The sequence below is a fragment of the Gobio gobio genome (genome assembly GCF_949357685.1).
Source record: "Gobio gobio genome assembly, chromosome: 22".
In the NCBI taxonomy this organism is placed as follows: Eukaryota; Metazoa; Chordata; class Actinopteri; order Cypriniformes; family Gobionidae; genus Gobio; species Gobio gobio.
The window spans coordinates 111,845-138,077 of record NC_137118.1 but is presented as its reverse complement, the minus strand read 5'-3'; the positions used below and the strand labels follow the sequence as shown (position 1 = coordinate 138,077).

At 40.8% G+C, this 26,233-nt stretch overlaps 1 protein-coding gene across 1 annotated transcript; it reads left to right on the top strand.

Annotated features, from left to right (window-relative positions):
- Positions 1–6,843: 6,843 nt before the first annotated feature.
- On the top strand, positions 6,844–26,181 carry LOC307119139 (adhesion G-protein coupled receptor G2; the record flags this gene model as incomplete). Its single annotated transcript, XM_079805218.1, has 24 exons — positions 6,844–7,269; positions 7,364–7,436; positions 7,521–7,559; positions 7,649–7,713; positions 9,448–9,548; positions 10,196–10,308; positions 11,169–11,274; positions 11,367–11,431; positions 11,601–11,642; positions 12,560–12,683; positions 12,907–13,106; positions 13,654–13,855; positions 14,005–14,161; positions 14,326–14,496; positions 16,624–16,746; positions 17,329–17,374; positions 17,449–17,552; positions 17,641–17,762; positions 18,032–18,303; positions 18,414–18,513; positions 18,922–19,205; positions 24,704–24,805; positions 24,892–25,029; positions 25,316–26,181. The coding sequence occupies 24 exons, from the start codon at positions 6,844–6,846 to the stop codon at positions 25,423–25,425; spliced, it is 3,285 nt and encodes a 1,094-aa protein (XP_079661344.1). The 3' UTR covers positions 25,426–26,181.
- Positions 26,182–26,233: the final 52 nt, after the last annotated feature.

The following is a 26,233-nucleotide window of genomic DNA, read 5'->3' as shown; positions in this document are numbered from 1 at the left end:
ACTAAAACCCCCACATGCCCAAACCCCACCTAATCAAACCTCACCTACTCAAACCCCCACATGCCCAAACCCCACCTACTCAAACCCCACCTAATCAAACCTCACCTACCAAAACACCCACATGCTCAAACCTCACCTACTCAAACCCCCACATGCTCAAACCTCACCTACTCAAACCCCCACATGCTCAAACCCCACCTAATCAAACCTCACCTACTCAAACCCTCACATGCTCAAACCTCACCTACTCAAACCCCACCTACTCAAACCCCCACATGCTCAAACCTCACCTACTCAAACCCCACCTACTCAAACCCCCACATGCTCAAACCTCACCTACTCAAACCCCCACATGCTCAAACCTCACCTACTCAAACCCCACCTACTCAAACCTCACCTACTCAAACCCCCACATGCTCAAATCCCACCTATTCAAACTCCACCTACTCAAACCCCCACATACTCAAACCCCCACATGCTCAAACCTCACCTACTCAAACCCCACCTACTCTAACCCCACCTACTCAAACCCTCACCTACCCCACCTGAAGTGTGGGTGGAACAACTCAAACTGACGTAAAAGCTGAAGCGGTTATTACACATTCCACTGTAATAAAAGCTGTGCTGTGAAAAGCTGCCTTTCCTGTTAGTCGATGTTCCAATGTAAAGAGATAAACCGCACCACAGGAGCCACAGAAACTTCTGTCTGTGAAGAATATACAAATGTATTATTTATAAAAAAACATGAAGTGTCTTAAAATAGCGTTCATATTCTCTGCTGTTGACTCTGCCGGTGTGCTTAAGATATGCATTAAATACATGTGTACTGAAAAACATGATTATTATAATCATCATTTATAATGTATTTTTTAAATAGAGTTGATATGCAGCTGTGCCGGCGGGGACGTGTATTACCTGTGCGCGGAGGCTGGGCGTGTGTGTGTGTGTGTGTGTGTGTGTGTGTGAGTGTGTGTGTGTGAGGCTGGGTGGTGCTCATAACTCAGTGTTCTCTCATACACTGCTCCACACAGACTAACCTGACCGTCCAGGCACTAACACACTCCTGAAGGCTTTCGGACAGGTTTCACAGAAACTCTTCCTCATGGGTCGTGTGTGTGCCGGTCATGATGTGAAGCTCAGGCTGTCCACAAGGTACGTGTGTGTGTGTGTGAGTGTGTGTGTGTGTGTGTGTGTGTGTGTGTGTGTGTGTGAGTGTGGACTGGTAATCCCTACATTATGGGGACAAAATGTCCCCACAAAGATGGCAATTTCCGAAATCCTCGTCCTTGTGGGGACATTTTTTGGTCCCCATGAGGAAAACATCCTATAAATCAGACTAAGTGATGTTTTTTCAAAATGTAAAAATGCAGAATGTCTCCTGTGATGGGTAGGGGCAGTGTGTGTGTGTGTGTGTGTGTGATGGGTAGGTTTAGGGGCAGGGGCAGTGTGTGTGTGTGTGTGTGTGTGATGGGTAGGTTTAGGGGCAGGGGCAGTGTAGGGGGATAGAATATACGGTGTGTAGGGTATAAAAACCATTACGCCTTTGGAAAGTCCCCATAAAACATGAAAACCCAACATGTGTGTGTGTGTGTGTGTGTGTGTGATGGGTAGGGTTAGGGGCAGGGGCAGTGTGTGTGTGTGTGTGTGTGTGTGTGTGTGATGGGTAGGTTTAGGGGCAGGGGCAGTGTGTGTGTGTGTGTGTGTGTGTGTGTGTGTGTGTGTGTGTGTGTGTGTGTGTGTGTGATGGGTAGGTTTAGGGGCAGGGGCAGTGTGTGTGTGTGTGTGTGTGTGTGTGTGTGTGTGTGTGTGTGTGTGTGTGTGTGTGTGTGTGTGTGTGTGTGTGTGTGTGTGTGTGTGTGTGTGTGTGTGTGTGTGTGTGTGTGTGATGGGTAGGTTTAGGGGCAGGGGCAGTGTAGGGGGATAGAATATACGGTGTGTAGGGTATAAAAACCATTACGCCTTTGGAAAGTCCCCATAAAACATGAAAACCCAACATGTGTGTGTGTGTGTGTGTGTCCGTGAGAGAATTCATGTGGAAAATATTGTGTGTTCATTTAATGATTGAGCTGAAAAAAGAGCGTCTGGCTTATAGTTAACTGGTTTACACATGTAGGAGAGTTACTAGGATATTTGAATTAGGTTATTCAATATCTTTATTGTTAATTACAGGTGTCCGTAATAAAGTTGAGATTTCAGTATAAATTATAATACATTGTATTTTATTAATGTTATTATTATTGTTGATATAAAGTTAAATGAAGTAGTTTCATAATCAAAACAGTCCATATTAAAAACAGCATAACATTAATTTCCATGGTAGGAATAAAAATAATCATCAGAATCCTGTCAAATATATATCATATTCAATGTACACTAACTTTTTTGAAAGAGATTATTACTTTAATTCAGACCAAAATTGAAGTGACAGTATTATGTTACAAAATATTTATATTTCAAATAAAAGCTGTCTTTTGAACATTGTAATGATGATCTATTTAAGATTCCTACAAAACATGTCAGCAGCTCAACTGTCCAACTCTGATCATAATCATAACTGTGTGTTGATCATCAGCTCCTCAAATGAGGATGATGAGTGAAGGGTCATGTGACACTGAAGACTGGAGTAATGATGATAAATTCAGCTTTGATCACAGGAATAAATCACACTTTACTATATATTTACATAGAGAACAGCTGATCTACAACCCCAAATCAGAAAAAGTTGGGACAGTATGGAAAACGCAAAAAAGAAAAGAAAAAAAAAAGTGATTTCTAAATTTACTTTGACTTGTATTTCATTGCAGACAATATGAACACAAAATATTTAATGTTTTGTCTGGTCAACTTCATGTCATTTGTAAATATGGATCCTTTCCTGTCATTCAGACCTGCAACACATTTCAAAAAAAGTTGGGACAGGAGCAATTTAGGGCTAGTAATGAGGTAAAATGGTTAAATAATGATGTGATTTGAAACAGGTGATGTCAACAGGTGATTGTAATTATGATTTGGTACAAAAGCAGCATCCAAGAAAGGTCTAATCCTTTAGGAGCAAAGATGGGCCGAGGATCGCCAGTTTGCCAACAAACACGTGAGAAAATTATTGAAATGTTTAAAAACAATGTTCCTCAAAGAAAGATAGGAAGAGATTTGGATATTTCACATTCAACAGTGCATAACATAATTAAAAGATTCAAGGAATCTGGAGGAATTTCAGTGCGTTAAGGACAAGGGCGCAAGCCTAAGCTGAACAACCGTGATCTCCGATCCCTCAGGCGGCACTGCATCAAGAATCGTCATCATCTAGAAGCCATATCACCACATGGGCTCAGGACTACTTTGGCAAACCTTTGTCAAGTACCACAATACGTAGTTACATCCACAAATGCCAGTTAAAACTGTACTGTGGCAAAAGGAAGCCCTATGTTAACAGTGTCCAGAAGCGCCGTCGACTTCTCTGGGCTCGAGGCATCTGGGATGGACCATCACACAGTGGAAACGTGTACTGTGGTCAGATGAAGCAGTATTTCAGGTATTTTTTGGGAGGAATGGACGCTGTGTGCTCCGGACCAAAGAAGAAAAGGATCATCCAGACTGTTACCAGCAACAAGTCCAAAAGCCAGGGTCTGTCATGGTATGGGGTTGTGTCAGTGCCCTTGGCAAAGGTAACTTGCACTTCTGTGAAGGCTCCATTAATGCTGAAAAGTACATCGAGATTTTGGAGCATAATATGCTGCCTTCAAGAAGACATCTTTTCCAGGGACGTCCATGCATATTTCAACAAGACAATGCAAAAGCACATTCTGCACACATTCTGCAGTCCTGTCTGCGGAGGAAGAGGGTTCGGGTACTTGACTGGCCTGCCTCAGTCCCGACCTGTCTCCAACAGAGAATGTGGACAACGAAGACCCCGAACTGTTGCCCACCTTAAGACTTGTTTGCAGGAAGAATGGGACAAAATTACACCTGAAACACTTCATCACTTGGTGTCTTCAGTCCCTAAACGTCTTTTAAGTGTTGTGAAAAGGAATGGCAACATTACAAAGTGGTAAATGCTTTACTGTCCCAACTTTTTTTGAAATGTGTTGCAGGTCTGAATGACAGGAAAGGATGCATATTTACAAATGACATGAAGTTGACCAGACAAAACATGAAATATTTTGTGTTCATATTGTCTGCAATGAAATACAAGTCAAAGTAAATTTAGAAATCACTTCTTTTTTTTTTTTTTTTGCGTTTTCCATACTGTCCCAACTTTTTCTGATTTGGGGTTGTACACTGTGTGTGTGTGTGTGTGTGTGTGTGTGTGTACAGCTGATCTACATTGTGTGTGTGTGTGTGTGTGTGTGTGTGTGTACAGCTGATCTACATTGTGTGTGTGTGTGTGTGTGTACAGCTGATCTACACTGGAGTGTGTGTGTGTGTGTGTGTACAGCTGATCTACACTGGAGGAATATTTCACTGATGTACAAAATATGTATCATTATTTAGAACTTTTTAGAGTCAGATTTTAAACACTGCGCCAAAAAAAGAAGAAAAAGTTTTGTTATTAATTTACTCTTCATCAATAATCAGTCATTTCCTCCCAAAGGCGAATCTGTGATAACATTCACGTTTCTTTACTGTACGTTAGATCTGCTCAGCTGTGTGTAACTGCACACACACACTATTGATTTTACACGTTTCTTTACATTTTATTCATTTGGCAGACGCTTTTATCCAAAGCCCTTATTACAGGGACAATCCCCCTGGAGCAACATGGAGTAAAGAGCCTTGCTCAAGGACACACTAATGGTGACCGCTGGGATTGAACCAGCAACCTTCTGCATATTAGTTCAGTGGTTTAACCCACTGGACCACCATCTCTCTTTACTGTACTTTAGATCGGCTCAGCTGTGTGTAACTGCACACACACACACTATTGATTTTACACGTTTCTTTACTGTACATTAGGTCGGCTCAGCTGTGTGTAACTGCACACACACACACACACACACACACACACACACACACACACACACACACACACACACTATTGATTTTACACGTTTCTTTACTGTACTTTAGATCGGCTCAGCTGTGTGTAACTGCACACACACACAGTATTGATTTTACACGTTTCTTTACTGTACTTTAGATCGGCTCAGCTGTGTGTAACCGCACACACACACACACACACACACACACACACACACACACACACACACACACACACACACACACACACTATTGATTTTACACGTTTCTTTACTGTACTTTAGATCGGCTCAGCTGTGTGTAACTGCACACACACACACTATTGATTTTACACGTTTCTTTACTGTACTTTAGATCGGCTCAGCTGTAAAAAGCACACACACACACACACACACACACACACACACTATTGATTTTACACGTTTCTTTACTGTACATTAGATCGGCTCAGCTGTGTGTAACTGCACACACACACACTATTGATTTTACACGTTTCTTTACTGTACTTTAGATCGGCTCAGCTGTGTGTAACTGCACACACACACACTATTGATTTTACACGTTTCTTTACTGTACGTTAGATCGGCTCAGCTGTGTGTAGCTGCACACACACACACACACACACACACACACACTATTGATTTTACACGTTTCTTTACTGTACATTAGATCGGCTCAGCTGTGTGTAACTGCACACACACACACTATTGATTTTACACTGAAAGCTCCAGATAAAGCAGGAAAAGGTTAAGCCAATGTTTGTGACTGTTCTGTTGGTTTAGTCTTGTGGATTTACGAAATCAATGTAAAAGTGAAAGTGTGACATCACTACAGCTAGATTTTGTAAATGTTGTTATGTTTGAGTCATGTCTCTGCGTGTGATGGCGTGTGTGTTGTTTGTGTGTGTTTCAGACGGTGGGGATGGAGCTCCGGCCTATGGTTCCTCCTGCTCCTGCTGGCCCATCCAGGTAAAGTCTCACACCTGGGCTCATTGTTCAGGGATTGTCCTCCTGTTTGCTCACCTATTATGTCACAATACTAACTCACATGAGACTTTATAGAACAAAGGTAAAACGTCTGTTTGCACAGTGTGGTAACATTAAACAATGGCTTGAGTAACTTCTAATGGAGAGCCACTGGTCTTCTGCACCTGGACCAAAAGAAAAAGAGAACCAAAAATCTCATTTCGTAGACATTTATTATTAGTTATCTGTTAACCTCTCGGTGGAAGAAATATGACAAGAATTGTTCACATGATCCGATTACCTTGAAATACTGCAGATCTGTAAATATTTCCAATTCATTTTACATCATCATGTTTTTGGCTGCAGATTTGTTTTTAAATCCTAACATTTTATTTCCAGGTTTTGAATCCTAACCCATTATAACCCATATATTAACATATTTCCCCTGTGTATTGAGGCTGTGTGTAAGCAGCAGTTTGTGTATCAGTCTCTCCTTGTGTAAAGAGGAACATCTCAGAAATATTGTTCTCTGTTCCTGTAATGGGAGTTGTATCTGAGTCACTTAAAATATGGGCTGTGATCGCTTTTAAACACAATAGCGTCCCTGAACCGACTATACAAACACAGCTCAGTCAACCTGCTCGACACGTCTGGCAGAAAACAAAAGCCAATCTCAGCCTACATACGTGTATAGTGTCATGAGAGAAATGGACAATGAAATCTTATTCTCTCTCTCTCTCTCTCTCTCTCTGTCATAACGTGATATGTTGTAAGGATATATTTGATGTGATTGAATGTTTTCTGTATTTTCCCTACAGTAACGTCGAACTCGACAGCAAACACTGAAGGAACCACGACTAACATGACCAGCGCTGATTTATCTACAACTCAAAGCAACTTAATGACAACACCATCAACAATAACTGGGCTAAATACCACAACAACGACAGAAACTTCAGCCACATCTTCTAACATAAGCACGACAATCCCAGCAACGGCTCTTACGACGAAATTACACAGCGCTGACAACCAAACTACAGAAACCACACCATACACATCCACAGAAAACACAACCTCTTCAGAAACCACACCATACACGTCCACAGAAAACACAACCTCTTCTAAAACCACACCATACACGTCCACAGAAAACACAACCTCTTCTGAAACCACACCATACACGTCCACAGAAAACACAACCTCTTCTGAAACCACACCATACACGTCCACAGAAAACACAACCTCTTCTAAAACCCCACCATACACGTCCACAGAAAACACAACCTCTTCTGAAACCACCACTAACTCCACTGCATTCACAACAACAGTAAGTATAGACCATTATTAGCAGTGTAATGTGTAATGTACTGTATGTGATCAGACACCATATTAATAGACTCATCCCCAATATCATCTTCAAGGCCGAACCATCATCCTCTGCCTCCACAAATGACACAACAGCCCTAACCCAATGGCCTGGCCCCAGCGGGACTGGTGAGCTCTATCTCTGTGTGCCAAACCAGTTTCTTTCTGTCTTATTTTACTCTTTTATCTAATCTTAAATTATTCTGGTCACAGCACCCACAGTGTGTAACGTTTCTCAAAGCTGTTTAAATGGTAAATATTACAATTCCAACAAACATAATGGCAAATTTTTTCTGTTAAATGGAAGGAATATAATGTGTGACTGACTCTTTTTGTCTCAGCATTTTACTGGATGACTGTAGAGGTGACCGGAACATCCCAAAGTGAAGAGAACATCAAAGCACAGGTGCATTCATCAAGGGTTATTGAATTATTGATTTATTTTTTATTTTTTATTTTTTTTGCCTGGTTTCACAGATATCATTACAGTTTTCTGTCATTCTTTGAAAAGCAGTAATTTAACTATTCTATTCTATTACAACCCCAAATCAGAAAAAGTTGGGACAGTATGGAAAACGCAAATAAATAAAAAAAGAAGTGATTTCTAAATTTACTTTGACTTCATTGCAGACAATATGAACACAAAATATTTCATGTTTTGTCTGGTCAACTTCATGTCATTTGTAAATATGCATCCTTTCCTGTCATTCAGACCTGCAACACATTTCAAAAAAAGTTGGGACAGTAAAGCATTTACCACTTTGTAATGTTGCCATTCCTTTTCACAACACTTAAAAGACGTTTAGGGACTGAAGACACCAAGTGATGAAGTGTTTCGGGTGTAATTTTGTCCCATTCTTCCTGCAAACAAGTCTTAAGGTGGGCAACAGTTCGGGGTCTTCGTTGTCCACATTCTCTATTGGAGACAGGTCGGGACTGAGGCAGGCCAGTCAAGTACCCGAACCCTCTTCCTCCGCAGACAGGACTGCAGAATGTGTGCAGAATGTGCTTTTGCATTGTCTTGTTGAAATATGCATGGACGTCCCTGGAAAAGATGTCTTCTTGAAGGCAGCATATTATGCTCCAAAATCTCGATGTACTTTTCAGCATTAATGGAGCCTTCACAGAAGTGCAAGTTACCTTTGCCAAGGGCACTGACACAACCCCATACCATGACAGACCCTGGCTTTTGGACTTGTTGCTGGTAACAGTCTGGATGATCCTTTTCTTCTTTGGTCCGGAGCACACGGCGTCCATTCCTCCCAAAAAATACCTGAAATACTGCTTCATCTGACCACAGTACACGTTTCCACTGTGTGATGGTCCATCCCAGATGCCTCGAGCCCAGAGAAGTCGACGGCGCTTCTGGACACTGTTAACATAGGGCTTCCTTTTGCCACAGTACAGTTTTAACTGGCATTTGTGGATGTAACTACGTATTGTGGTACTTGACAAAGGTTTGCCAAAGTAGTCCTGAGCCCATGTGGTGATATGGCTTCTAGATGATGACGATTCTTGATGCAGTGCCGCCTGAGGGATCGGAGATCACGGTTGTTCAGCTTAGGCTTGCGCCCTTGTCCTTAACGCACTGAAATTCCTCCAGATTCCTTGAATCTTTTAATTATGTTATGCACTGTTGAATGTGAAATATCCAAATCTCTTCCTATCTTTCTTTGAGGAACATTGTTTTTAAACATTTCAATAATTTTCTCACGCATTTGTTGGCAAACTGGCGATCCTCGGCCCATCTTTGCTCCTAAAGGATTAGACCTTTCTTGGATGCTGCTTTTGTACCAAATCATAATTACAATCACCTGTTGACATCACCTGTTTCAAATCACATCATTATTTAACCATTTTACCTCATTACTAGCCCTAAATTGCTCCTGTCCCAACTTTTTTTGAAATGTGTTGCAGGTCTGAATGACAGGAAAGGATGCATATTTACAAATGACATGAAGTTGACCAGACAAAACATGAAATATTTTGTGTTCATATTGTCTGCAATGAAATGCAAGTCAAAGTAAATTTAGAAATCACTTCTTTTTTTTAATTTGCGTTTTCCATACTGTCCCAACTTTTTCTGATTTGGGGTTGTAGTTATATTAATAACTTTTATCATCTGCAATGTGTTTTTCAGCTTGAGGAGCTTTTCAAAAATAAACTCAATGTGTGTAAAGAAGCGGATCCAACATCCCTGAGCAGCTTCACTGACACACCTGTGCTTTACACCAGCCCCAGGTACAGTGACCTCACGGACACACACACACACACACACACACACACACGCACATACACACACGCGCGCACACACACACACACACACACACACACACACACACACACACACACACACACACACACACACACACACACACACACACACCTGTGCTTTACACCAGCCCAGGTACAGTGACCTCACGGAGACACACACACACACACACACACACACACACACATTGGATTACTTTCTTTAACTATGTATTTTATCATCATGCATTACCGGCTGTCACAAAGAGAATTCCTGCATTTAGCGGGGATGTTTAAAGAGCTTTCGGGTGCCATTATCTGGTCGATTCACACACACAGGCCAAGAGTGACGCCAGCTTTACTGTACTCTTACTGACCCTCCTTCTGTCTGTCCTGCAGTCCAGTCTCAGGAAACCTCAGCCTGTTTGAAGTAAGTGCTGAATCAGACGCTATTTCATCAGATCTCATATAATAGACACACATAACATTTACTCTTATTTTCCACTATTAGGCCTTGGAGCTCACATGTGATTCAAAAAACATCACAAAGTCAGTATCAATTGCTTTTGTCCTGCATATCCCTCCTCTCTGAGCAATAGCTTGTGCTTGTGCTGCTCTAATGCTGTGTTTTCCGCCAGGCTGACTCCGTGCGGTGTTCTCGTGAAGCTGAGAGCTCCAGTGGATGTGTGCTGCGTCAGGAACACTGTGATGAACTCCAGCTTCAGCGTCCTGGGACTCATCCGACGAGTGGGTCCGTACACTCAGCAATGCTGGCCTTTTAATACCAATACTAATTATTATATGTCAAGTTTTTGATATATATATACATATAGAATTTTTCCATCTTTTAAAAGGTTGACAAACTGATATAGTGTGATTGTTTTAGTGTAGAAATGGACTTGGTGTTAAGACTTAATGACTTAATAAAACGGAAATGATGTTTCTTACTGATGTTTCCCTTCCCTTCCCTTCCCTTCCCTTCCCTTCCCTTCCCTTCCCTTCCCTTCCCTTCCCTTCCCTTCCCTTCCCTTCCCTTCCCTTCCCTTCCCTTCCCTTCCCTTCCCTTCCCTTCCCTTCCCTTCCCTTCCCTTCCCTTCCCTTCCCTTCCCTTCCCTTCCCTTCCCTTCCCTTCCCTTCCCTTCCCTTCCCTTCCCTTCCCTTCCCTTCCCTTCCCTTCCCTTCCCTTCCCTTCCCTTCCCTTCCCTTCCCTTCTGGGTATAAATGAAGGGGACTTGACTTGACATGACTTCACTATTTGCTTACAAGAAGAGGACAAAAAATGGGAAGATGCCTGTGGACGAACAAAACTTCCTTAAAAAATAGTCTTAAAAATAGCAACAGTAGCGCCAATCACTTGTCTAGCGCAGACATTTGACGTCATCGGCTGCGCACCTAAACAAAATGGTCGCCGCCCTTTGTCCAATATATAAAACGATGTGGTTTTTTTAAAATAATGTAAATCTTTCATGGGTTTTCTACTACATATTTCAGTAAGAGACTTATCTGAACACCAGGGGTTCCCTTCTCTACTACAAATAAATTGTACTATTTTAAAATCACACAATGTAAAAGATATGAGTATTTGAGTGAGATGGATGTGTTTTTGGGCAGGTGTGTGTGGAGATAACATGACACTCATCTCAGCTGGACAATATGACAAATGCAACCAATCGGTCAAACTGGAGGAGTGTGGAACAGCATCACTGAACATCTCGTGGTAAGGGTCGGGGTCAGGATCAGGGTACAGCCTATATTTTTTAAATGAAAAATTTTATATCCTGTGTCATTTTATTGTAATTATTTTCATAGCGGAAACAGAACCAATGTGATGTTCCCGTTTCACACCAGCGCTGCGGAGGACTGTCCTCGCACACGTAAGGGTTTATCCTCTGATAAACCGCCGTGTTCTTCAGAGTCATTACATTCAAACGCTCAGAAATGTTTTTCATTATTCTTCTGATTATTTATGCTCATGAAATACTAGGCATTTATGATCTTTTGTGTGTCATGATTTATTACGTTGTCTTTTGTTTGTCCCTAAAGCAACGGCAGCGTGTAATTGTTCTTCACACTGCAATGGCTCGGGTAAGACCGGTTTATCATGTAAAGAGTAACTGCTCATAAGCCATAAGGTCAAAGGTTATATTTACACGTCTTCCTCTGTTTCAGATTTTTACTATTACAGTAACATTACTTTGATTGGTGTAACGGAAGGCTATGAACTTGTAAGTAACACGTCTAGTGTTGGATTCTGATGTCTTGAGTCACATCTTGATTTGTCATAGTATTCAGTTTTTTATTTGTCAACAGATTTCAAAGCTTTTGAAGGACTGGGCATGCCAGAACACGTCGTGAGTTTCACTAATCTTACTGTATATTTTTCCTTTCAAATAAAAATGTAAATTTTTTTGCCAGATTATATAATCCAAGCTAATTTACGGTGCATTATCTGTGTGTGTGTGTGTGTGTGTGTGTGTGTGTGTTCCCTGATAATCGAACCCACGACCTTAGCACAATAATATAGTACTTTAACACTCCTCTTTCTCTTCTCCATTTTAGATCTGTTTGTAACATTACACAAACGTTCTTAGGTCACATTCAGGTAAGATCAATAATGAAAGCTGTGTTCAGTCCTGGAATGGTTCAGATCTCCTAACTATTTGTCATTTTGATTCCTGTAGAACTGGAACGTGACTTGTAAACACGAGTATGTTGAGTCTCATTACAGAATTATGTTTTATTAAAGTTAGTTTTTAAGTTGCCAGGTGGTTAATGTACTGCTCCTTCTTCTCCAGAGTGTGTAGAGTTATAGTTCAACTGGACACAGACATGGACTTGTGTGATATTACCACGGCTATAAACTCCATCTTAGAATCACAAAAAAACATTTCTTTCTTTGTCGGAGTTGTGAGCAGATTGGGTAAGTGTCTTCTGTAAACATACTTATATAAATCTAATGTGTATATGAATATATCTGATGATATGGTTATGTTGATTTTCAGCAATCTGCTATAATACTTCATATCCTTTACAACAAACGCTCAGATGGGAGCCGTCTCTGAGTAGAAACTTCAGTTCTGAAGACTTCTGCATGGACCCAAACAGAGAAAACTTTGATGGGTTCTGGTTAGTAGAGATACCTCAGTGCTTGTCTTTGCATATAATGTGTCATATATGTGAGTTTATGAAAATGTGTTATTTGTTTTATACATATAATATAGTAATATACCAGTAATATACATCCTACACACACATACATGTAACATTGTACACATGCACATTGTGTATAATCTAAAAGGGTTAAAACATTTTTGTGAACAATGCTTTTTATTTATTATCCATTGCTCAGCTCAGAGGGCAGTACAGTCATTCCCCTGGACGGCAGGTGTAATGTCTCTATAACGCCTTTCCAAAACACCACCACAACTCCTCCATCACTCTCAAACACAACCTCCACAAACTCCACCAACTCCACCAACTCCACCACCGCCACACCGGCGTCAGCGTCTGGGAACGGAACCACCTCACCGGCAAATGCAACCACCGCAGGTACTTCAGCACAACAGGATGTGTGTGTGTGTGTGTGTGTGTGTGTGTGTGAGAGAGTGTGTGTGTGTGTGTGTGTGTGTGTGTGAGTGTGTGAGTTTGTGTGTGTGTGAGTGTGTGTGTGTGAGTTTGTGTGTTCATGTGTGTGCGTGTGTGCATGTGTGTGCATGCTTGTTTGTGTTAGTGAGTGTGAGAGTGTGTGAAAGAGTATGTGTGAGTGTGTGTGTGTGAGAGAGAGATTGCATTCTTTTATACACAGTCTATTTTTAGAACATGAAGTTTTTTATTATATACTTTGTGACATTATTGTAATGGCATAAGCCAAATTTGATGCTAAATAAATAAATGTAAAAAAAATATTATTATACATTTAATATACAATATATATTTTATTATTATGTAAATATAGTTATATAGGTTATAATTGTTGTATATGAATACATATTTCTTCATGAAGAAAATGACATTTTTGTGGCATTATTGTAATGAGATCACTGACAGGTTCAAGAGAGAGTCCTAAAATGGCTGTGTGTCTTTCCTCTTGGATCAGGGACAGTGGATGCCGATGGCCTGTTGGGTCTGAGCGCGAACGCCTCCTCTCTGAACGCCTCTCAGGTGGAGCGGATCATTCTACAGCTGGAGGCGCTTCTGTCTGGACCCAATGTCAGCCTGGCTGTGGCAAACACGTCCGTCAAGATCGTCAACAACCTCCTCGACGTTCCTGTCGCTGTAATCAGACCCTTCTCAAAGAGGTCAGAAGAGTCTTTTATTAGGATATAACAATAAAAGAGTTGAGTGAAGTCTTATAATGTCAACCTAGAAAATACAGTTTACCTAAATTATTGACTTGTTGTTTAGCGGCTCATAGAATACAGTAATAATATGCCTGTGGTCACTGTAGGGTCATTGGGATTGTGGACGCAGTGGGTCTTAAACTGGTGGTGTCAGAGACGAGTCAGTCTGTACTTTCCCAGTCACTCGCTCTGGCGGTGAAGAAAGTCAACGGGACCAACTTTCAGGAGACGTCCTTCTCCATCATAGATTCATCTAGCCTGCAGGTGACATCATTCCTTCTGATTCTTCTGAGGGTTCTGTGTGACTTTCTTTCATATTTACCATGGCCATATTTACAACACTACACAAATGAAGCGACAATAAATGTTGACGAGTAAAATGTTTTGTTCAAAGTACCCGATTTGGTCATGCTGTGTTTGCGTTGCAGATTCGAAGTAGCCCTGTCCCAGAGACTGAGGACGTTGTGGTCAGGGTTGTGTCCAGTCCTCTGGGTTCAGTCGTCCTCCCAGCGTCCCTCACGCAGAACCTCACCATAGACCAGCAGCAGCTCGCCTCCAGAGTCCAGTTCAACTTCTTCCAGAAGGACACCTTCTTCCAGGTCTGGGACTGAGCAATGCTTCTGATTTAAACTGGTTTGCTTTCTATTAAACCGACTGCCTCATATCTGAACCGCTGATGGTGAAGAGTGAACATAAACAATCTGCGGCAAAGTCTCGCTAGCAAATCTCAGAACAACATCTGCTTGTGTGACTCTAGCTACATAGGAAGCTTTAATTCAGCTGAACAATAACTGAACCATATCTGAACAATATCTGATCAATATCTGAACAATATCTGAACAATATCTGAACAATAACTGATCAATATCTGATCAATATCTGAACAATATCTGAACAATATCTAAACAATATCTGATCAATATCTGAACAATATCTGAACAATATCTGAACAATATCTGAACAATATCTGAATCAATCTCTGAACAATAGCTGAACAATATCTGAACAATATCTGAACAATATCCGAACAATATCTGATCAATATCTGAACAATATCTGAACAATATCTGAATCAATATCTGAACAATAGCTGAACAATATCTGAACAATATCTGAATCAATATCTGAACAATATCTAAACAATATCTGATCAATATCTGAACAATATCTGAACAATATCTGATCAATATCTGAACAATATCTGAACAATATCTGAATCAATATCTGAACAATATCTAAACAATATCTGATCAATATCTGAACAATATCTGAACAATATCTGAACGATTTCTGAACAAAATCTGAATCAATATCTGAACAATATCTGAACAATAATTGAACAATAGCTGAACAATAGCTGAACAATATCTAAACAATAACTGAACAATATCTGAACAATAACTGAACAATATCTGAACAATATCTGAACAATATCTGAATCAATATCTGAACAATATCTGATCAATATCTGAACAATATCTGAACAATATCTGAATCAATATCTGAACAATAGCTGAACAATATCTGAACAATATCTGAATCAATATCTGAACAATATCTAAACAATATCTGATCAATATCTGAACAATATCTGAACAATATCTGAACGATTTCTGAACAAAATCTGAATCAATATCTGAACAATATCTGAACAATAATTGAACAATAGCTGAACAATAGCTGAACAATATCTAAACAATAACTGAACAATATCTGAACAATAACTGAACAATATCTGAACAATATCTGAACAATATCTGAATCAATATCTGAACAATATCTGAACAATAATTGAACAATAGCTGAACAATAGCTGAACAATATCTAAACAATAACTGACCAATATCTGAACAATATCTGACCAATATCTGAACAATATCTGAACAATATCTGACCAATATCTGAACAATATCTGAACAATATCTGATCAATATCTGAACAATATCTGAACAATATCTGAACAATATCTGAACAATAACTGAACAATATCTGAACAATATCTGAATCAATATCTGAACAATATCTGAACAATAATTGAACAATAGCTGAACAATAGCTGAACAATATCTAAACAATATCTGAACAATATCTGACCAATATCTGAACAATATCTGAACAATATCTGAACAATATCTGACCAATATCTGAACAATATCTGAACAATATCTGAACAATATCTGAACAATATCTGAACAATATCTGAACGATATCTGACCAATATCTGAACAATATCTGAACAATATCTGAACAATATCTGAACAATATCTGAACAATATCTGAACAATATCTGAACAATATCTGACCAATATCTGAACAATATCTGAACAATATCTGACCAATATCTGACCAATATCTGAACAATATCTGAACAATATCTGAACGATATCTGAACGATATCTGACCAATATCTGAACAATATCTGAACAATATCTGACCAATATCTGACCAATATCTGAACAATATCTGAACAATATCTGAACAATATCTGAACAATATCTGACCAATATCTGACCAATATCTGAACAATATCTGAACAATATCTGAACAATATCTGAACAATATCTGAACAATATCTGAACGATATCTGACCAATATCTGACCAATATCTGAACAATATCTGACCAATATCTGACCAATATCTGAACAATATCTGAACAATATCTGAACGATATCTGAACAATATCTGAACAATATCTGAACTCTTTCTGTGTTTCTCTCTAATCCAGGACGCATTACTGGGAAGGCGTAAACTCAACAGTGGGATTCTGGGTAGCAGTGTGTCTAACCTGAGCGTCTCTGGTCTCCAGAAGGAAGTGCTGATAACCCTGAGGAACACGGAGCCCATTCCGGTAAACATTAATAACATTCATGAAATAATCATCTAACAATCACAATAGCTCCTGGAGATCCTTCTTTGACTCTATCCCAAGATTCATTGCACGCCAGATTAGACAAAATTAAACAAAATGCCGGATTACACTTTAAAATGTAAGTATTGTTGCTCAAAAATCGAACAATACTGTTAAAAACACCAACCTTGAAATCTGTTCAAATGTTGAGGCTCTACTCTATTCCCATCGGAAAGACATTTATCTCCAATAAAAACTGAGAGCATTCGAGAAGTGGATATAAAGCGCTTAACGTGTGTTTAATAATGAAGGGTTTATCGGTTTAGGGTTAGGGAGGGCTTTATTTTCCCAATCAGGCGGCATCCATTTTGATAAATATAACCAATTTACAGTGTTATTATTGCACACCGTTTAATGTACAACAACACCTACCTATAAAGAGCATCTAATTATTATTTACACTTATTGAAAAGCTATTTTCCCGGTTAACAGCGCTCAGTCCTCCACGGCTCAGCTAATAACAGATTTACACTTCAATACGATGTTGTTTGCTCGTCTTACTCTCTCTTTCTTCCTCCACAGGCTAACTATGAAGCTGCGTGTGTATTCTGGGACTTCAGCTTCAATGGTATAAGTGTGTGTTAGTGTTCAGAATGGTCTGGTGTGGTATGTTCTGTTCTGAGTGTGTTTGCGGGTCTGCAGGTGGTGCGGGCGGCTGGAGTGGCTCTGGGTGTCGAGTGCTCAACTCTTCCGCCATGGAGACCCAGTGTGCCTGCAATCATCTCACCAGCTTCGGCATTCTGCTGGTCAGTCACAGCTCCAGCTATCACTCAACACTTCCTGGGGTTTAGATTCTTTGGGATGCCATAACTGTGTTTGGTTCTTGCCTGACAGGACATTTCTAAGACGTCCATTCCTCCGGAGCATCTCAACATCCTGACGTACATCACATACATCGGCTGTGGCGTCTCGGCCATCTTCCTGTCCGCCACCCTGCTCACCTACCTGGCCTTTGGGTTCGATTTCACTGCCCCTTCACTTTCATGTTCGGTCTTGTGTTTGAATGATTTCATGCTTTACATAAGACCTGCAATATAGACTCCCACTAATAATATTTCATTAATATTTGAGTAAGAATTCTGCTTTTATTCTATTGTCACAATTCAAAAGAACAGCATCTATTTCAGTCTTTACCGTCACTTTTTAATGCATCCTTGCTCAATGATTGATTTTGACCACACTTTTGAAAGGTACTGTCTAAAAGATAACATCTTAATCTCTACAGTAAACTGCGCAAAGACATCCCGTCTAAGATCCTCATCCAGCTGTGTGTGGCCCTGCTGCTGCTCAACCTGGTCTTCCTGTTGGACGCCTGGCTGGCTCTGTTCCCAGATGCCGTGGGTCTTTGCATCTCCACTGCTTTTTTCCTGCACTATTTCCTTCTGGCGTCTTTCACCTGGATGGCACTGGAGGCCGTCCACATGTACCTGGCCCTCGTGAAGGTGTTCAACACCTACATCTCCCGCTTTATGGTGAAGATCGGATTCGCTGGATGGGGTACGTGACTGGTCCGTTTCTTTCGTTTCATCAGCACAAGTTTTGAAGGCTGCTTTGTTCAGATTGTTTTGTCCGTCTGACATATGGCATCATATTTATTTCCTTTAAAGGCATTCCTCTCATCATAGTCATAATTGTCATCGCTGTTAACAAAGACAACTACGGCCTTGTGTCATACGGGAGGTATGCAGACGGAACAACAGATGATTTGTGAGTAACAATTCCTATATTTTTTTGGTATAAATTATATATTTATTATTTTGCTAACACTTTACAACAAGGTTTCCTTAATGGACATGAACAAACAATGAACTGCACTTCTACAGCATTTATTAATCTTTGTTAATGTCATTGTCAACATTTACTAATACATTAGTAAAATTAAAAGTTGTATTTGTCAACATTAGTTAATGCACTGTGAACGAACATGAACAGCTGGAGTTTTATTAACTAACTTGAACAAAGATGAACAAATACAGGAACACATGTACTGCTCATGTTAGTAAATACATTAACTAATGAGGCCTTACTGTAAAAGGTTACCATTAGTTTAGTGTTAAATCAACCCTCCTCTTCCAGCCTAAGGAAACCTTACAGTTTTCTATGTTTTCCCTTCAGTTGCTGGATAAGAAACGACACTGTGTTCTATGTTGCCGTGGTGGCGTACTTCTGCGTGGTGTTCCTGGTGAACTTCACCATGTTTATCGTGGTGATGATCCAGCTGTGCCGCATTAAGAAGCAGAACCCTCACAATGTGCAGAACCGCAGCGGCTGGCAGGAGCTGCGCAGCGTCGCCGGACTCACCGTTCTCCTGGGCCTCACCTGGGGCTTCGCTTTCTTCGCCTGGGGTCCTGTTCACCTGGCCTTCATGTACCTGTTTGCTATTTTTAACACTTTACAAGGTTGGTCTCAATTTGCCATTTACCATTCCACAATTACTTTCTTAATACATACCCCTGGTATTATTCTGCTCGATTTATCTTTCTTTCTTATTTATCTTAATTATTTTCTTTAAGTAAAAAAGAAAAGTGAATAGTGCATTTTCAAAATCTTGTATCAAAATATATGAACTTTCTCCACTTCTGAAGTGACTTTACAGCCAGTGGCTTTTAAAATGTGGCCTGGGGAAAAAGTGTCATTAAAAAATTTGAGGGGAAAAAAGATTTGGAATGTCAAAGATAACCACAAAACTGCAATACAAATATATTTTAATTAAATTAAAAATGTTTCCCTTTAGGTTTATGCATCTAACATTAATATTGGAAATAAAAAATATACACTTAATAAAAATTCAATATTTTGCAGATTCTATTTTTATTTAATTTAATGTTTTTTAATTCATTCATTGATTTCATCAGTTTGAATGACTTTATCTCTGTAATTGTATTTTAATTGAATGTTCATCATCATTACTCCAGTCTTCTGTTTCACATGATCCTTCAGAAATCATTCTCATATGCTTAACTGGTTAGTTCCGCCAAAAGTGAAAACTCACCCTCGTGTTTCAAAACTATAAGACTTTCATTCATCTTTGAAACACAAATGAAGATATTTTTTATGAAATCTGAGCGATTTCTGTCCCTCCATTGACAGTCCACATTTGAAAGAGATCGTAAAACTAATTCATATGATTCATGTAGAAGAGAAGGGACTTGATCGCTTTATGTGATGAACAGATTTGATTTAGGCTTTTATTCACATATAAACACTGATCAGTGAACATAAACAGATGCTCAGAGTGTGGGTGTGAACTGATGTGTGTGTGTGTGTGTGTGTGTGTGTGTGTGTGTGTGTGTGTTTGTGAGTGTGAACTGATGTGTTTGTGAGTGTGAACTGAAGTGTGTGAGTGTGAACTGACGTGTGTGTTTGAGTGTGAACTGATGTGTGTGAGTGTGAACTGACGTGTGTGTTTGAGTGTGAACTGATGTGTGTGTGAGTGTGAACTGACGTGTGTGTGAGTGTGAACTGATGTGTGTGTGAGTGTGAACTGACGTGTGTGTGAGTGTGAACTGATGACGTGTGTGTGAGTGTGAACTGACGTGTGTGTGAGTGTGAACTGACGTGTTTGTGAGTGTGAACTGATGTGTGTGTGAGTTTGAACTGATGTGTGTGAACTGATGTGTGTGTGAGTGTGAACTGACGTGTGTGAGTGTGAACTGATGTGTGTGTGAGTGTGAACTGATGTGTGTGAGTGTGAACTGATGTGTGTGTGAGTGTGAACTGACGTGTGTGAGTGTGAACTGATGTGTGTGAGTGTGAACTGATGTGTGTGTGAGTTTGAACTGACGTGTGTGAGTGTGAACTGATGTGTGTGTAAGTGTGAACTGATGTGTGTGAGTGTGAACTGACGTGTGTGTGAGAGTGAATTGATGTGTGTGAGTCTGAACTGATGTGTGTGAGTGTGAACTGACGTGTGTGTGAGTGTGAACTGACATGTGTGTGTGAGTGTGAACTGATGTGTGTGTGTGTGTGAGTGTGAACTGATGTGTGTGAGTGTGAACTGATGTGTGGGTGAGTATGAACTGATGTGTGTGAGTGTGAACTGATGTGTGTGAGTGTGAACTGACGTGTGTGAGTGTGAATTGATGTGTGTGAGTGTGAACTGACGTGTGTGAGTGTGAACTGACGTGTGTGTGTGTGTGTGTGAACTGATGTGTGTGTGAGTGTGTGTGTGTGTGTGAACTGATGTGTGTGAGTGGGCATGTTTTTGTGAAATATCAGGACACAAATGTGTATAATGACATGGGTATGACACAGGTATTACAAAAAGAGGGTGAAATATGAGGACGTTCCCCATGTCCTCACTTTTCAAAATGCTTATAAATCACACAGAATTAGGTTTTTTTCACAGAAAGTGAACTGCACAGTCTCCTGTGAGGGTTAGGTTTAGGGGCAGGGGCAGTGTGTGTGTGTGTGTGTGTGTGTGTGTGTGTGTGTGTGTGTGTGTGTGTGTGAACTGATGTGTGTGTGTGTGTGTGTGTGTGTGTGTGTGTGTGTGTGTGTGTGTGTGTGTGTGTGTGTGTGTGTGTGTGTGTGTGTGTGTGTGTGTGTGTGTGTGTGTGTGTGTGTGTGTGTGTGTGTGTGTGTGTGTGTGTGTGTGTGTGTGTGTGTGTGTGTGTGTGTGTGTGTGTGTGAACTGATGTGTGTGAGTGTGAACTTACGTGTGTGTGAGTGTGAACTGACGTGTGTGAGTGTGAACTGAGGTGTGTGTAAGTGTGAACTGATGTGTGTGAGTGTGAACTGACGTGTGTGTGAGTGTGAACTGATGTGTGTGTGAGTGTGTACTGACGTGTGTGAGTGTGAACTGAGGTGTGTGTAAGTGTGAACTGATGTGTGTGAGTGTGAACTGACGTGTGTGTGAGTGTGAACTGATGTGTGTGTGAGTGTGTACTGACGTGTGTGTGTGTGAGTGTGAACTGACGTGTGTGAGTGTCAACTGATGTGTGTGAGTGTGAACTGATGTGTGTGAGTCTGAACTGATGTGTGTGAGTGTGAACTGACGTGTGTGTGTGAGTGTGAACTGACGTGTGTGTGAGTGTGAACTGACGTGTGTGTAAGTGTGAACTGATGTGTGTGAGTGTGAACTGACGTGTGTGTGAGTGTGAACTGATGTGTGTGTGAGTGTGAACTGACGTGTGTGAGTGTGAACTGAGGTGTGTGTAAGTGTGAACTGATGTGTGTGAGTGTGAACTGACGTGTGTGTGAGTGTGAACTGATGTGTGTGTGAGTGTGTACTGACGTGTGTGTGTGTGAGTGTGAACTGACGTGTGTGAGTGTGAACTGATGTGTGTGAGTGTGAACTGATGTGTGTGAGTCTGAACTGATGTGTGTGAGTGTGAACTGACGTGTGTGTGTGAGTGTGAACTGACGTGTGTGTGAGTGTGTACTGACGTGTGTGTCTGTGAGTGTGAACTGACGTGTGTGAGTGTGAACTGATATGTGTGTGTGAACTGACTTGTGTGTGTGTGTGTGAACTGATGTGTGTGTGTGTGTGTGTGTGTGAGTGTGAACTGATGTGTGTGAGTGTGAACTGACGTGTGTGTGAGTGTGAACTGATGTGTGGGTGAGTATGAACTGATGTGTGTGAGTGTGAACTGATGTGTGTGAGTGTGAACTGACGTGTGTGAGTGTGAATTGATGTGTGTGAGTGTGAACTGACGTGTGTGAGTGTGAACTGACGTGTGTGTGTGTGTGTGTGAACTGATGTGTGTGTGAGTGTGTGTGTGTGTGTGAACTGATGTGTGTGAGTGGGCATGTTTTTGTGAAATATCAGGACACAAATGTGTATAATGACATGGGTATGACACAGGTATTACAAAAAGAGGGTGAAATATGAGGACGTTCCCCATGTCCTCACTTTTCAAAATGCTTATAAATCACACAGAATTAGGTTTTTTTCACAGAAAGTGAACTGCACAGTCTCCTGTGAGGGTTAGGTTTAGGGGCAGGGGCAGTGTGTGTGTGTGTGTGTGTGTGTGTGTGTGTGTGTGTGAACTGATGTGTGTGTGTGTGTGTGTGTGTGTGTGTGTGTGTGTGTGTGTGTGTGTGTGTGTGTGTGTGTGTGTGTGTGTGTGTGTGTGAACTGATGTGTGTGAGTGTGAACTTACGTGTGTGTGAGTGTGAACTGACGTGTGTGAGTGTGAACTGAGGTGTGTGTAAGTGTGAACTGATGTGTGTGAGTGTGAACTGACGTGTGTGTGAGTGTGAACTGATGTGTGTGTGAGTGTGTACTGACGTGTGTGAGTGTGAACTGAGGTGTGTGTAAGTGTGAACTGATGTGTGTGAGTGTGAACTGACGTGTGTGTGAGTGTGAACTGATGTGTGTGTGAGTGTGTACTGACGTGTGTGTGTGTGAGTGTGAACTGACGTGTGTGAGTGTCAACTGATGTGTGTGAGTGTGAACTGATGTGTGTGAGTCTGAACTGATGTGTGTGAGTGTGAACTGACGTGTGTGTGTGAGTGTGAACTGACGTGTGTGTGAGTGTGAACTGACGTGTGTGTAAGTGTGAACTGATGTGTGTGAGTGTGAACTGACGTGTGTGTGAGTGTGAACTGATGTGTGTGTGAGTGTGAACTGACGTGTGTGAGTGTGAACTGAGGTGTGTGTAAGTGTGAACTGATGTGTGTGAGTGTGAACTGACGTGTGTGTGAGTGTGAACTGATGTGTGTGTGAGTGTGTACTGACGTGTGTGTGTGTGAGTGTGAACTGACGTGTGTGAGTGTGAACTGATGTGTGTGAGTGTGAACTGATGTGTGTGAGTCTGAACTGATGTGTGTGAGTGTGAACTGACGTGTGTGTGTGAGTGTGAACTGACGTGTGTGTGAGTGTGTACTGACGTGTGTGTCTGTGAGTGTGAACTGACGTGTGTGAGTGTGAACTGATATGTGTGTGTGAACTGACTTGTGTGTGTGTGTGTGAACTGATGTGTGTGTGTGTGTGTGTGTGTGAGTGTGAACTGATGTGTGTGAGTGTGAACTGACGTGTGTGTGAGTGTGAACTGACGTGTGTGTGAGTGTGTACTGACGTGTGTGTGTGTGAGTGTGAACTGACGTGTGTGAGTGTGAACTGACGTGTGTGAGTGTGAACTGATATGTGTGAGTGTGAACGGACGTGTGTGTGAGAGTGTGAACTGACGTGTGTGAGTGGGAACTGATGTGTGTGTGAGTGTGAACTGATGTGTGTAAATGTGAACTGATGTGTGTGAGTGGGAACTGATGTGTGTGTGAGTGTGAACTGACGTGTGTGTGAGTGTTAACTGACGTATGTGTGAGTGTGAACTGATATGTGTGAGTGTGAACTGACGTGTGTGTGAGTGTGAACTGACGTATGTGTGAGTGTGAACTGACATGTGTGTGAGAGTGTGAACTGACGTGTGTGTGAGTGTGAACGGACGTGTGTGTGAGAGTGTGAACTGATGTGTGTGAGTGTGAACTGACGTGTGTGTGAGTGTGAACTGATGTGTGTGTGAGTGTGAACTGACGTGTGTGTGAGTGTGAACTGACGTGTGTGTGTGAGTGTGAACTGACGTGTGTGTGAGAGTGTGAACTGATGTGTGTGAGTGTGAACTGACGTGTGTGTGAGAGTGTGAACTGACGTGTGTGTGAGAGTGTGAACTGATGTGTGTGTGAGTGTGAACTGACGTGTGTGTGAGTGTGAACTGACGTGTGTGTGAGTGTGAACTGACGTGTGTACTGACGTGTGTGTGAGTGTGAACTGACGTGTGTGTGAGTGTGAACTGACGTGTGTACTGACGTGTGTGTGAGTGTGAACTGACGTGTGTGTGAGTGTGAACTGACGTGTGTGTGAGTGTGAACTGATTGTGGACTCATATTATCAGGTGACATGTGTCAGGGTTTATTGTTAGCGTGTTTCTGATGGAATGTACCCTTCCCTTCGCAGGATTATTCATCTTTGTTTTCCATTGTGCAATGAAAGAGAACGTCAGACGACAGTGGAGGACATACCTGTGCTGCGGCCGACTGAGACTGTCTGAAAACTCAGGTGCGAGGCCTTTGTAAGCTCATGTCTGCTTTGCTCTTATGTGGCGTATTTCTCTGATCGCCGCCCTTTTCTCCTTTACGCAACAGAATGGAGTCGCACAGCAACTCAGAAGATAAACAAAGCCTTGAAGGAAAAGACTTCATTCCACTCAACGAATTCTAACAATTCTAGGCTGTCGTTCCTGAATCATGACAGTTTGGCATCTGATGTGCCCATGGGCATCTGTGAGTATTACCTGCTGTGTTAATGATCGTTCTGACCTGCAATTCCCATTTGAAACAGCAGGTGATGCTATCTGATCTTTAAATGGTAGCACAACACTCTTCCACTTCCTGTTTTAATCTTTCTGTTTTCAGCTTGATTTACGTTTAATCTTGATGAACGTTTAAACGTTAATAGTTTAATTGTAAATCTTAATATGGATCAATATTTATACAGTTGCCAGATCAGATTGAAAGTGTTTTATTGTGAAAGATGTGCAAAATTTGATATTTTTGTCTGTAATCGCAGGCAACCCGATGGACGACAGGACCATCCGTGCAGCAGAAGAGCCCATCCCAGGTTCTGACGTGGTATTGAATGAGATCAATGACCAGTACCGGGGTCAAAGGCCATACTGAATAAACTGACCCCAGCCGGTATGAGTGTGTGTTTGTGTGTGTGTCGTATGGTCTAACGAGACACTATATTTCAATTCTGTTTTAAGTAAAGTATTGTGTGTTGTATATACAACAGAAAAGATAAATATATCTTCAAATGAAGCACTTTAATCAATGCAATTCATTAATGAAGCCACTGTCCCATAAATCCTGCAAAAACACATCCCATGGTTTGGGTTAGAATCGGCCAATTGTGTATGAAATTAATTTATACTGTTATGGTTCAATGAAATATTATTTAATGTATCTGTGAGTCTGGAATATTCAGTTCATGTATGGTTGTCATGTATGTCATATGTATTTTAATTTTTATATTTTCATATCTTTTCAAAATAATTCATTTTACACTTATGAGTATAAAAAAAGATATGCAAGTTGTGGAGTGATTTTAAGACGTTTATAGTGTTACTAAAGATTTCTGTTTAAAATAAATGCTGTTCTTTTGAACGTTCTGTTCAACTGAGAATCGGTTTCCACAAAACTGTTTTCAACACTGATAATAACCATAACTGTGTGTTGATCATCAGATCCTCATATGAGAATAATAAGTGAAGGATCATGTGACACTGAAGACTGGAGTAATGATGATATGACATTAAAATATATAATAAAATTGTAAACAGTTATTTTAAATTGTAATATTTTATAAAATTATGGTTTTTACTGTATTTTTGACCAAATAAATGAACATAAGATACTTTTTTCTCTACCATCCCCAAACTTTTGAACGGTCGTGTAAATGTTATGGCTAACTGTGATTGGTCCCGTT